Source organism: Lissotriton vulgaris, chromosome 8 (genome assembly GCF_964263255.1).
Source record: "Lissotriton vulgaris chromosome 8, aLisVul1.2, whole genome shotgun sequence".
Classification (NCBI taxonomy): domain Eukaryota; kingdom Metazoa; phylum Chordata; class Amphibia; order Caudata; family Salamandridae; genus Lissotriton; species Lissotriton vulgaris.
Genome location: NC_141696.1, coordinates 620,524,233 through 620,537,754, shown reverse-complemented (window position 1 = coordinate 620,537,754; position 13,522 = coordinate 620,524,233). Strand labels below are relative to the sequence as shown.

The following is a 13,522-nucleotide window of genomic DNA, read 5'->3' as shown; positions in this document are numbered from 1 at the left end:
ATAAGTCTGATTACCATAACTTTTTTCGGTGGGTATCTTATTTTTGGAAATACATTATTAAATCACATCTAAGTAGGAAGTAAGACACAGCACCTCACAGAAAATGCTTTGTGAAGTATATCAGGTCTATTTGTTGTCTTGGATGCTGGTCTGCTCTCCCACACAATGCACTTGCATGTCCATAAGAGGGTCTAGCGGGAAGTGAGGAGTGGCCTTAGCAGGGGGCTCGAGGTCACTATGGATATAACATGATAGCTACCAACCCAGAGACGCATTTACTGTGCCGATTCACAAAGATTTTATTTCATACTTAAGAGTAGGCCACACCTACTTATGGATAAAATCTTTGTGAATTAGGTCACCATTTTCCATCATTTTTTAACCTTACTAAAGTGCTTTGTAAAGTCGCAGCTTGCTGCAGTGGGTCCACATCACTGCACTTGAGCGACTGCGAATGTAGGGATACCTAGTTGCGGAGCAGAAACAGAGTTTCATTCAGCTCAGCTTTTCTTGCATTGTGTTTCCCTAAAAAACCCTTGGTGTTAAGCAATCCTGTGGGTTTTTTAGAGTTTAGGGTAAGGCACTCAGAATTCAAATGAATGATTTTGATTTATCAGGCAGGCTGAAGTTCTTTCGTAGTTTGGTTGAAATTGATAGGGATATACCACACTTATTATATGCATTGTATCACATGACAATTATATTTCATTCATTACATTTACCTAATCGCTACATTGCAAGGTAAGGATAGGTAAGCATATTAGATGAATGAAGTAGTTAAAATTGTTTGGAAAGTAATAATAATATACTTACCATGATGATGTAGTTTTAGAGTGGGGTCTCCATCAAGTAGCTCTGGAGCTACTAGTAGCTCACCAGCACCCTTAAAGTAGCTTTTAGAGGTGAAACCAAACCAATCTCAGAGAGTCTGTGCATATTAAAGACGGCAGCGCTGGTAGTTTCAAGACCCTTAAGAGTTGCAGCCAGCCAAACTAATGGCAGGGCTTCATGACAACACCCAAACACATACTGTGTGGGCTTATGGTGTCTGCCCCATGGCCATCTTTATCCACTTTAAATCTAAATACCAAGCAGAATGACAACATTATACGCCCTGCTCTATCAGTCACAGTACATCTGACACGTGTGACATTAAAGAATATTAGCAGCCGTAACTGGTGCTGACCCACCAAAGCGTGTGACTGCAGGACCTGAGTTGAGAGCATGATCTACGCGAGAGCTGATGAAAGCAGAGTATGGATACAGCACAGTGAAAATTAGGCTGTGTGTGGTTTCTAGCTGAATGAAAATTCAATTTGAGTCGGGGAGACTTACTGCTGTCTTTATGACCTTTGTGCCACAAGACATGTGTGATGATTTGAATGTTACTTCATTACTCGGGTGGAGGCATTTAATAATGATAAATGTTTTCCTGGAATTTCTGCTGGTAACCTTGGGTGGCCACTACTGATAACCCTGCTTAGGGTGGTCATAGTATAATGTTGATACATATTATCAGTATTTTATATTGATGGAATATGCTAGTAGCTCGGAAGGACTTTCCTTGAGCAGAAGTAGTTCTCACTACAGAAAAGTTTGGAGATCCCTTTATACTAAATGAAATATTTTTTCAGGTTGGTATTATTGTTCTGTGCATAGTGTCACAAACTTTAATGGAAGTAGTATGTGCTGATTGTTGTAGGGAATTTTTGTTTAATGAGTGAAGTCGTACTTCAAGATGTTTTCCTTCAGCCTAAGGTTTGTAAACATGTCCATAAACATGAAGAACTTTTGTTAACATGGTAATAAATATTAAGGACCATTGTGAATATGGTAATGCCATAGATATGCCTAACTCTGAATATTTGTGTGCTACCTGTTGGAGTTTTATATAGCATGAACTTGTACCGAGTGCATCAGAGCACTATTCTTAGACACACTGAGATTAAATAATTTACCCAGAATCATAGGGAGTTGAGCCGAGGCCGGAATTCAAGCCTGGTTCCTCGGTTCAGAGGTCAGCAGCTCTTGCCACGTGGCTGCATCTCTGATGCTACAACATGGTCCAGGTTTGATTGTCTCCCTGTTCTTAGTTGTCAAATGGAAACAGACTCTACAAGTGGCAACGTCTGTTGGAAGTTAAAGCATTGCATTGACTTTGTCATAAATAATGGAACATTGTTCTCGCATTCTGAATTTCTCTACCCATTCAATGAGGCTTCTTTGAAGACTAAGGACATTTCAAGTCTGGAAACTAGTAGCTCCCGGTTATAAGTAATACGATAGACCTGCCTAGTCGCACGGCTTAGACAGAGGATCCAACTGACACTTGGAAGTCTTTTTTTCTCAGAAGCAAGGTGTCTCCCAAGTCCTAGTGAGTGTGACGTACGTCTGTACTGTTTGTGCTCATAGCAGATGCTTAGCAGATTATGAAAAAAAGGATGCAGCCAAATTAGAATTTGGCAGCATGATCTGCGTATTCATACAACGTCTAACTTTGGGGAAGTCTCGAAAGTAAGCACTTTAGCGTTGTGTAGTTCAGCAGAACGTGGGGTTTCTTCATTGTTTACCTAGGTCAGTGGTTTCACGTATGTTACAAGTCGTTCAGTGATGAAAACCACATACACTTCTCAGAAAATGAATACAGTAAAAGCACAGTATACGTTTCCCTGCCAAGCACTCGCAAGAGAAGTTCATGTATGGAAAATAGTCCATTTAAGCCACTAATGATATCTTTTTTTAGCTCAGAGCCAACACATAAACAAAGCTTTAAAACAGCTTGCATTCAACTAAAGTCAGAATGTAGCTGGGATGAGGACAGCCTAGGAATCCCACTCATTCTCCAGAGGCAGAAATACATGCGTTGCCTGGGCACAGCCAGCACCTACACTCTTTCTTCCTTCAGATCAACAGCAAGCCTAAACTTCTGAACCATACATCTGGGGCCAGCCCTCAAAAGGTTCGCAGGGATCACATTTAATTATCGGGGTACGGTGGATGAAAGTTCTAGCACTGCCCAGAAGGGACAGTAAAACCGCCATGGCTACCTTTTACTAATATGAGCGTGTCCGTCAAGTGGAACCCATCTGGGGGCTTGGGCGGACTCATGGTTTGGCTGTCTGGGTTCAGAATGAAATGCGGTCTAGCAGTTTGCTCACAGTAACACTCTAGCTCTATGCTGCAGGGCGGGGTTAATCTTATGCCACATGAAGCCCTCACATGCACATTGTCATGTTGGATGGTGTTTGCATGCACATACCAGCAATGCCTCGGTCTCCAGCGGTGCTTACAGAGAAACATACAGGTAGCACACTTGGTTCTCCAATGTAACGATAAACAAGAGCCTCATCTTTGCCAATGCAGCATCATGAACCATTTTCTAACCATAAGACAAGGCTTTCACTCGGGTACCTCACTGCTGACTCACTCATATGCTGAGCTGAATCCGAAGATACCGCAGTGTACTGATTCTCAAGACCAGGTAAGTCTCTTCTTTAGATCCAAGTAGAATTGATACCAAGTGGCCTCATCAAACCAGGCACCATGAGCCAGCCCTTGCTTTTTCACATACTTTTCATGCCGAGGCGTACATGCCTGTGCTCCTACCACATGTTACAGAATGCAGGGTACCATTTGCTGAAAGGCCATCATTGACTGATAGTGTCACATACGACGTGGATAAATTTGGACAGAAACGTGGAACTACTTACTGTATGTATTGGCATCTGGAAACATGACTGCGTAATCACAGTACCTTTAGTATCAAGCAACACTGCCAAGCACACGCAGACGTTGGACTAACACCCCACCAATCATTCTAATGATCATGCAGCAGGAAACACATGACAACATGTTAAGGACTTGTCTGGGCAAAGGGCATGTTCAACTTTTACATGTTTCTCTAGTTTGCAAAGACATTTTCTGTCACCAGAAGGGCATGCCGGGGGACTTTCACAGTCCTTAGAGGACGGGTGCAGATGCAAACGTCAAATTCGTGCAGTCAAAAGCAAGGTACATCTTCACAGCAATTTAAAAAAAGGTGCATGTAGATTAATGCAACCCTGTAATTCTGATAACATGACCAACATTTGACTAACTTCACCCACAGTGAAGGCATACACTAATAAGAAAAGGAACCCTTGTTCACCTGAGGCAGCCTCTGCACTCTTTCATTCTGTGTGGAATTGTGTATTTGCAGTCTGTTATTGCATTTAATCCAACAAATAGGAGAATCATGTTTGTCAATACATGCATCTACATTCGGATTATACATTTTCCTATATAAGTATTACATTAGGCACGCAAACCAGTTGTAAAGCACCTCGCCCTTTACGATGGTCAGCGGAATAGGAATAGGTAAATCCCCTTCCCTCCCTCACTCACCCAGGCAGAAACACTAAAGCCAGCAGCGAATTGCTCTGTGATGTCACAGACAGTGGTGCCTGAAAGAGAGAAATCGCAAAACGTACAGGTATGCTGCGTGCCCGTATGCCCCCCCCCCCCCCCCCCCCCCCATATCAGCAACAAGAGGCGATCTAAAGAACCGCATCTAAAACACATCAGCTTTATTCACATCTGTACGCTCGGGTCAACTCGACGGGACAGGCGCACAAACAAGTCCGTTCACAGATCAAACCGAAATAAGTCCTCAACAGCATGCACTGCCCTCTGAGCCCAGCACACGCATAGCCATATGGAACAGAATGCCACTCTTCAATACCACCCCAAATGATCTAACTTTAGAATCAATTTCTAAATCAAAGGCTGCGGCGCCCAATAAACAACGGTATGAACGACCGCCTTTTAACTCCCCAGGTGACAATAATGTATAAAAGGAAAGTACAGCAGAATTAAAAAAAGATGCCGTGGGCGCGTTTTCACAAATGCCATTTTAATTTTACTCTACAGCTGTTCTTGCAGCAGTGAAATGCCAGCACTCTTCGTGCCCTGCAAACCTCCTGTCAAACTCTGGCACTGGCGCGATTTAATCTGAGCTCGCAAGCCGTTGCGTGACAACAGAAGGAAATCAATAGAAAACAAGAAAGTTTCGAGCGCTGCACCGGTGAGCACCGGCGCTGCACCGACCGGCGGGGCACTGCCTGAGCTGTCCAGCGCCTCCTCGGCCAGATAACTAGTCTGTGCCTGACCTGTGCACGCAAAGCCTCTTACGGCCAGAAACCCCGATGCAGCCTCCATGCAGCTCATCCAGTTTATTTCTCACTCATACGTTTATTATAAATCGTTTCCTGTGCAAGAACGTTATATCTATTTTGCCCTGCACGGGCATTGCGTTCCTACGCAATGCCCCGTGGGGGGCCCCAAAAAAATGTCACGCTATTGCTGCACGTTCATCTAATTTTAAATGTAACTGATTTCACACGGAATCGTTTGCCCATAGCATCACATTTTTTTGCATGCTGCTAGCTAGCGTTCTGTCATCAAACAAGCAGTATCAAAGATAATAGAATTGAAGTGCTACTTGCCTCCAGGCATTGGCAATTTCTGTGCACGTCCCACGTGTACTGCAACATCCCAACAGAAAAGTAGGCAGAGCAGTCTTGGAATCATGGCTACAATCACAAGCCGGTAGTCACTGGGTGATGCTGAATATCTCACACGAGGTACTGCAGCTGCAGTGCAGTGAGCTGCTCTCCCAGTCATACAGCCAACAACTTTCACATGAGCAAACTTTCGGAGGGAGGAGACCGCGTGACGTAACAACCTGTCCCTGACAAGCTCTCATTAGCATAGCAGGGCTATCATCCGATCAACCCCAGCGCGCGGCCGGGTTGGCATCATCCCGCAGTGTCCGTCGCTCCGGAGGGAAAGTACTGCTTTGCACTGCCTTCTTTCAGTTTAAAAAGAAACCACGCCAGTTCCCCATTAGAACCGGCGCAGGAGTCTGGAAGCTATCCGAAGGCAAATTATATTTGCTCTGCTTTATGCCTTTCAGCATTACTCGACTGCAGCTGAGCGAAGAAAGGCACAGAGAGGTAATGCGATTTACTCGACTTCAAACAGAGTGACGAGAACTTGTAAACATCTCACGCCAAGTGCCACGCCTTACCTTACCAAGAACCCCCACTGACTGATTAGAAGAATCTTTTGCTGTAATTTTTCAGTACATATACACCTTAAACGGATAACAGGCGCAGAAGTACCATATATCATCCCAAACCTCAAAAGTTGTGGAAAGCAGGTCTCTTGTGTCCCGCGGTGATTACTTTGTTAAAAACTAAGTGCCAAGGCCCAATGTATTTATCACGGGTCCACTGTAGTTGGCATAACCCACATCACTTTAAACTGCAGGTTTAAATGTGGGTTGTATCATTTTTACAGATATGTTAAATGATCTACTAATCTACGTTGATTCAAAATACACACTCGGGGGCGCTCTGTGGTGAATTCTCCGAAATGCGTGGCAGTGTGAGCAAATAAGTGCCAGTGCCCATACACACACTAGCACAAATTAAGCACTGGACTGTCCTCCCATATCATCTCAGCCTGCTGTAATAACGGGCTGCACTTTAAATCATATCACACACGACACAACATGAATCAATTATGCCATGACACCCCAGTGAATATACATACAGTGGATGAGCAGTGTAATCACAAAACATGTGTCCTATCATAACTGAGCAGTAGCAGTGGATAAACTAAACCAACAGAGGAAGAAAAAAGAAGCGAAAAAGAGACAACACGGTTTAGACCATATGTTCTATGTTACATTAAGTGCACAGGGTGAACAAACATCATTTTCATCTGTTCATGATGGACTGCACACTTTAGGTATTAAGGAAGGAGACTCGTTATCGACAATATTCATTGATCCAAACACCTTTCCTTCTTCCAATACTTACATTATTGAGGTGTGTTACACCTCTCCAAACACTACGTTGTTAAAACAACTTTGATTCCACCTCACAGGATTCCTTTGTCCTTCATACTTGGTGTATTTGAACCCTTCCCTTCACACAGTTACCCCAACCATTAGTAATCAAAGTTGTGCAGAATGGGAGTGTGGGTGGGTATTATATATTTTAGATGAATTTTATTGTTTTAGTTGAAATGGATTTGATTTTTTAAATGTTATTTTGATATTTTAATTGGATGTCAGTTGAAGGGAGGGATATATTTTGCCATCATGCAAAAAGCGACAGTTGTCCCGCCCCAGAAGTGACATCACTTCTGTTACCGGGATGTCTGGGTCACTAGCTCATAGTGACTCTCAATATTTCAGAGACGCCACAGAGTCCAACGAAAATGAGGAGGTTAGTAAAAATCATTATAGACACTTTACTTATCTGTCTTTCTTTTTTGAACTGTAGAAAGCATCTTCAGAAAGCACCAGCAAAAATAGCTATGGTAAAGGGGACATCACCAAAGGTTACTGGTAAGCAAAAGGGGTTATGGGTAAGCATAAAGAGCCATGGTAGAGGGTACATCGCCAAAGGTTAACGCCACACATTTTTTACTGCTTATGCTGTTCAAAACAGCTTGAAAAATCCTCAATCCAAAACAAAGAGCCACATAAGAAATGTGTTTGTACCTATAATATCGCAGATTTTGAAAAGGCGTACCCTATGACGCCATATGGCCTGTTAAAGGTTTTCCTGCGATTGTTGTGCACACATGTACCAAACGTGACTACATTAACCTCTGTTACAGCCATAAAATTAATGATCCACTGCAGGAGGCTTACGAGCAGCCGTGGCCTGTGGTGGGAGTTCCGTGGGGCAGAGAGGCGTGGCGGGGGAGGGTGTTTGGCAAACACCAATATATGGATGATTGCAGGTAAGTAAATAATGTAATAAATAAAACAAATTTTGTAGCATGTGCTGCATTGCATTTTGAAATGCAGGGGCCGCCCCGCCGACCTGCCTCTCTGCCCCATGGAACTCCTTCCATGGGCCGCGGCTGCTTACGGGTGCCTGTACAACTCATACACTTCAAGAGCAATCCGTCATAGATGTAGCATGCTAGACTCTGCAAAGTATATCAACTGTTGAGGTTAGTGTATGGTTTGTCCAAGGAAAAAAAAAATGTCCACCTTGATATGATAAAGGTCTTGTCAACCACACTCAAGAGATCAGGTGTTCGAGTGAGCTAAGCTCAAAACTCTGTTGTATAGAAGGTTTGTGTATGTATTTTGATAGAAAGAGGGCAGAAAGGGCTATAAAAAGATGTATGTGCGATATTTACTTTAAAAATAGACGAGTTGGCTCTTTAGCCCCTCAAAAACTGATTAAAAAAATTATGAGTTCCCCAGTATTGTGTCATCAATGTATTATTTAACGTTACAAACATACTCACTTTTAGGCCAAGCATCAGAATGTTGGTGCACAAGATTCTTCTGAGTTACGTCCAGGATACATATGTATTGCAGGATTGGAATATGTGTTACTTAACCCCTTCACTGCGGCGGCTATTCCTCCGTAGTGCTAAGGGGGCGGGGCGGGAGAGCGGCGGGCGCATGCTGGTGACGGAACCGCTCCATCGCCAGCGTCGGTTGCGCTGTGCTTGTGACGGAGCGGTTCCGTCATGGCACCGCCTGCTCAATAGAACGCTCAGCGCAGGCGCGGAATTCACGCCGTGCATGAGCGGCGGGCGGGCCATGACGGAACCGCTCCGTCATCAGCACAGTGCCACCTCAGCTGATGACGGAGTGGTTCCGTCATCAGCAGGGGAGGAGTTAAAGGAAGAATAGCTGAAATACAGCCTGTAACTCTGCGGTATATGAAGCTTGGTGAACTGCTCACAACGGTGCTGTGTGACAGTCCTTCGTGCATAGCCAACTTGTGTTTCAATGCGTGGCTACCTACACAGATAAATACTAGAGTGCATATGAGGAAGATAATACTATCACTGAGGACCAGCCAACATATTGCCTTGGAGCTTATGACCAAAGATTATTTTAGAAATAAAGGTTTTGTATTGTACGACATAGAATTGTACAATCTTTTGAATGCCATCAGTATCCTGAGTGTACAAAGTTATAGGAGGGGTGAGCAAAAAGCACTGTCTCGGCCATTGAGTTTTATAGCTATAAAAATATCAAAAGCTGTGAGAGTGAAGCAGATTATCTGCCTGGCCCCTAGTAACATATGTAGCATTTGTCATACCATGTATATGTAGTGAAAAGTTAGCAAACTGTCCAACAACAAAATGTGTACCATGAATGCCCTGATCATGTGTTGCTAACATTCTTTATTTGTAATGAAATGCTCCTACACAAAACCATTGTTTTTAATTTCATGGGATGCAGAGGCTGATAACATGTCTAGGGTCGGATTAAGGAACTTTTACTATAATGCAAGTGGGGTTGGACGCTTCGGAAGCGCTGAAGCTCTGTTTAAAAAGGCTCTAGTTGAAATTGGTCTGCAACAGAGTGCAGGTTAAGACCTGGTTATCTGAGGAAGAGGTGTATTCCACTACACAAGCCAGCCAGGAGGCGCTTTAAAAGGAGACCGCCCACCGTTAATGAGCAGCTAGATTATCAATGGCAGATGGACATAATCAGTCTTCAAGATCTGCATAATAACGGAGCTCACCATATATTAACAGTAATAGATGTAATATCCAAGTTAGCCTTGGCAGAAGCGCTTAGTGATAAAAGTGGTGCTAGCTCCAACACAGCCTTTGAGGCCATCTTCAGGAAAGGGCAAACCTCTAGAAAACTGCAAACAGACGCAGGCAAATAATTTTAAAACAATTTATTTCCGAAATTATTAAAACACCAAGCTGTTCATCATTTTCATCACACGCAGGTCAAAGCTGCTGTTATAGAGCGTTTTAACAGAACTTTAAAATTTAAGATGTGAAAATATTCCATGGCCTACAACATCTACTGATATGTGGATGTTCAACAGGCATTTATAGATGCTTATAATGGCAGTTATCATAGAACCATCAAAATGTCTCCTGTAGAGGTAACAATTGATAATTCCTTAGCATTGTGGAGAACGGTGCACAGGGCCATTTCGCTGCCAAGGTAAAGAAACCTCTGTTAAAAGAAGGTGATCATGTTTGGGTTTAAAAATTGAAAGGGGTCTTTACAAGGGCCTACCAGCAGACCTTTTGTGATAAAATATTTAAAGTGGAGAATGTGCAGCTTAAAGAAGGTATATATATATATTTACAGGTTGAAGGACTACGATGGCAAACTGTGCTGGGTGCCTTTTACACCGACGAGTTACAAAAGGTACTGGATGATCCACACAGAGTGTGCAGGGCTGAAAAAATTCTATGACAGAAATGTAGCAGGGCTAACAGACAGGCCTTTGTCATATGGAGGGGGTGGCCTGAGAAATGTAACAGTTGGCTGCTGGCCAACTCCCTGCAGGGTGTCTGAGTACGAGGGGCTCTCTGAAAGAGTCAATATAGAGAGAAAATCATTCTATATTACCTTGCCATCCAACGCCTCGAAGGTCTTGTTCCCCGACAATTACATTTCTAATTATACTGTGAAACTGGCTAAACCTGTGGACCTAAAAGGGGACTGGGAGGCAGCCCTACCCGAAATCCAATACCCAAGAGCATGGAATACATTTATAATGCTTGTGGCCAAATCTACTATAAAGTATGATCAGGACCCCTTGAGCATCCACACTGGCTTTCCTCATGGCTATCACTTCAGTGTCACAGCTGTTGTCGAGGCCATCAACAATTCCATAGCCAGCATCGAAATGTATTTGAATATTCAGCTAGTATTATATAACATTAGAAGGAAGGTGTATCTTAACGCTCCAAATCGTGATACAGAGTTTAGCTGTACGGGTAAATAAAGATGAGTTTTAGGAACAGTACAGCCTCTAAGAAGCCAGGCAGAGCCGGACCCTATGTGCCTCGATATTAACGAAGGATTTTATACATTCTATGTGTGTAGTGACATTGTAGAGCCACAGAGGGTGGGGATAGTTATTCATCATTATTAAGATGGGTCCAGGTGAAGGGGGAAAATAACAAGGTGATTAATATTCAATATATCAAACCTGAAACGTTGCAACTTCTAAAACATTTTAAGAGTTTGACAGTCATGATCTTCGATGATCAATCTTAGTCAGTGTCCTTCAAATACCGGAAAGTTATTGTTAAGCTTCATTTAAGACAACGATGAGACAGCGAATATTAACGTGTCATCATGGTGATCATGAAAACATACTGCGACCCCGCTCTCTACCGGGACTATTACAGACAACAGGCCAGATATGGAGGACCACCCTACTTTCAAGGGGCCCCTGTTATCTGTTATGTACGGGGTGGGAGATGGAGGTTTGTTTGATAGTTTGTTTAGAAGAGCTATGCCTTTGTTGAGAAGAGGCTAAGAAATTGCAAAACCCCACTTTAACCGGGGGCCTCGAACATTACCCAGGATGTGGTGGGATTTGTGTCTTCTGCTGTCGCTGAACGCATGAGAAAACAACCCCAAGAAGGAGCAGGACTTGGGTACAGACCAACCACAAGTATTAAAAGGAAGCAAAGGTCTTCGAGGAGTAGGGGTCTGCCAGCTCCCTATAAAAAAGACTCAGTCTTCAAAAAGCTCTCACAAAAGATGATATATAAGGTGTAAGAGAGCCTTGAAGAACAAAAGAAAACCCTCTAGCGTAAATATTTTTTTAAACGCAACAACCTGGTGCATGGCCTTTGTACATTGGGCATCTGGAGACTGCACCAGATCAGAGGTAGACTTGTTTTCTCTAAAGCCCACTCAGACCAGTATCAAAAACTGTTTTTTCATAGCAGTATCGCCTCTAGTCACTTTGACGCCATTGGCGCCAATAGAGTTTTTTGTGTCAGGGTCCACAGATATGTATCTGGATCTCAACAATACTCTGCTGCATTTTGTTTGTAAAATCCTTAAAGCGGACTGTGTCAACATACTGGCTGCCGCTAAAGTTGCAATGTTCGCTTGCCCCATCGCCAACAAGTTTAATCTGGTGGGCATTACCCTCGGCGATCGACTCATCACACAAAGTCTTAACATGTATGCCTACAGAGCCTACATCAAGAGTATTCTAAATTACAGGTGTGATGCCCTGGACACACAACGTTAAATAGGGCTCTTATACAAGGATTCATATGTGTATTTTGAAGACAAGGAGCTGGACGGTGACAATCAAGATTTTGTAAAAAGAGCAAGCTTTGCTGCCGACAGTAGACAATTTGACCTCCTCGGGCGTATACATTTAGACCTATTCTTCCAAGATAAACTGCTTATCAATGGTATTGATCTTAAGATCAAACTTAACCACAACAAGCATTCGTTCTGTCTCATCAGCGGGGATGCGGAACAGTATAAACTGGTCATACTGTCTGCTAGTTTTTTGTAAAAAGAGTGAAAGTGTCCTCAAACGTCAGAGTGGCTCGTGCTGAAACCTTACAGCTGTTGAACGACAAGTACAACATTAAAAGAGTAGCTCTGAAGATATTCTGCATTCCAGGGGGTACCAGATTACCCCAGCAGCAACATTTATTTTTGGGCATATAATGAAGATTATTATCATAGGTTTTGTCGACAACACAGCTTTTAGCAGTCACTATACCTCAAACCCTTTCAAATTCAAACACTATGAAATCAACTAGGTGGCACAGTTCCACAAGAGGGCTGTGATTCCTGCAAAACCTCACACACCCAGCTTTGGAGATGCTAATTTTATCAGGGAATATCTGGGCTTGGATTCAATAACCAGGAAGCACCTGCGTGACTTGGAAGTCATTGTGTCAAGAGAAAGATATGGAATGGGCTGCAAGCTGTTCACTTCTGATCTGACCCCTGAAATGGAAGATGACTACCACTACAGCTTGATCGAAAATGGAAATCCAAAAGTAGAAATACTTTTTTATCAGCCCTTGGCTACAAATGTGAGCATGGCTGTATTCTCTTTATTCAACATCATTCAGATCAACCACACCCGGCAGGTTTTTTTCCTATCTTTAAAATATTGCAAAATGGACACTGTTCAGATTCAGGATTTTTTAAGCCATCATAAATACAGTAAGTAATACTTTTTAGGTGTTTTTCTAAGCAACACTCTATCTGGTAAAATAGAGTCAGAAAGACCCCACACGCTCATCTTTAAAACAGATCCCCACTTCATGGAAGTAGTTCACTGGGATGCCCGATTTTTAGACAAAGATAAGGTTACAGTGTTTGACAGTGCAGCGTTACATTTCCAGAGCATAGCATTTACACAAATCCTATATTGAAGTTTGTAAAAAAGGTTGCTGAAAGGATGGAGTATAACAAAATACAGGTGCAAGATTCTCTCGTCGTCACATGCAGGGAGAATTGAATATATTTTATTAGTAATATGTCTGAGGGTATGGCTTTAAAATTTTTTCAATCTGTATTCGGACGACCTAGTTAACAATGACAGTATTGTTATGAAATATGTGAAAGAAAGCTCTAGGTCTCCATCAAAGTATAAGGTCGAGTAACACCTCTTATGTGTAATGGTGACTATCTTAAATAAAATAATAATAACTTGAATGCAGACTTAGTTTGAGTATTCTGCCACAA

General features: G+C 42.8%; 1 protein-coding gene across 18 annotated transcripts in view; it reads right to left on the bottom strand.

Moving 5' to 3' along the window:
• The window catches only part of ABI3BP (ABI family member 3 binding protein), a 1,784,442-nt gene extending 1,778,494 nt beyond the window's left edge, over positions 1-5,948 (bottom strand). For 8 of the 18 annotated variants that reach the window (XM_086934494.1, XM_086934490.1, XM_086934497.1 and 5 more), the window contains exon 1: positions 5,484-5,943. In XM_086934494.1, the coding sequence (XP_086790620.1) occupies positions 5,484-5,661 (178 nt within the window). In that variant the 5' untranslated portion in view covers positions 5,662-5,943. Of the gene's footprint in view, positions 1-5,483 lie in introns of all 18 variants that reach the window. The other 10 variants (XM_086934492.1, XM_086934496.1, XM_086934498.1 and 7 more) reach the window with 4 other exon arrangements.
• Between the last annotated feature and the right edge of the window lie 7,574 nt (positions 5,949-13,522).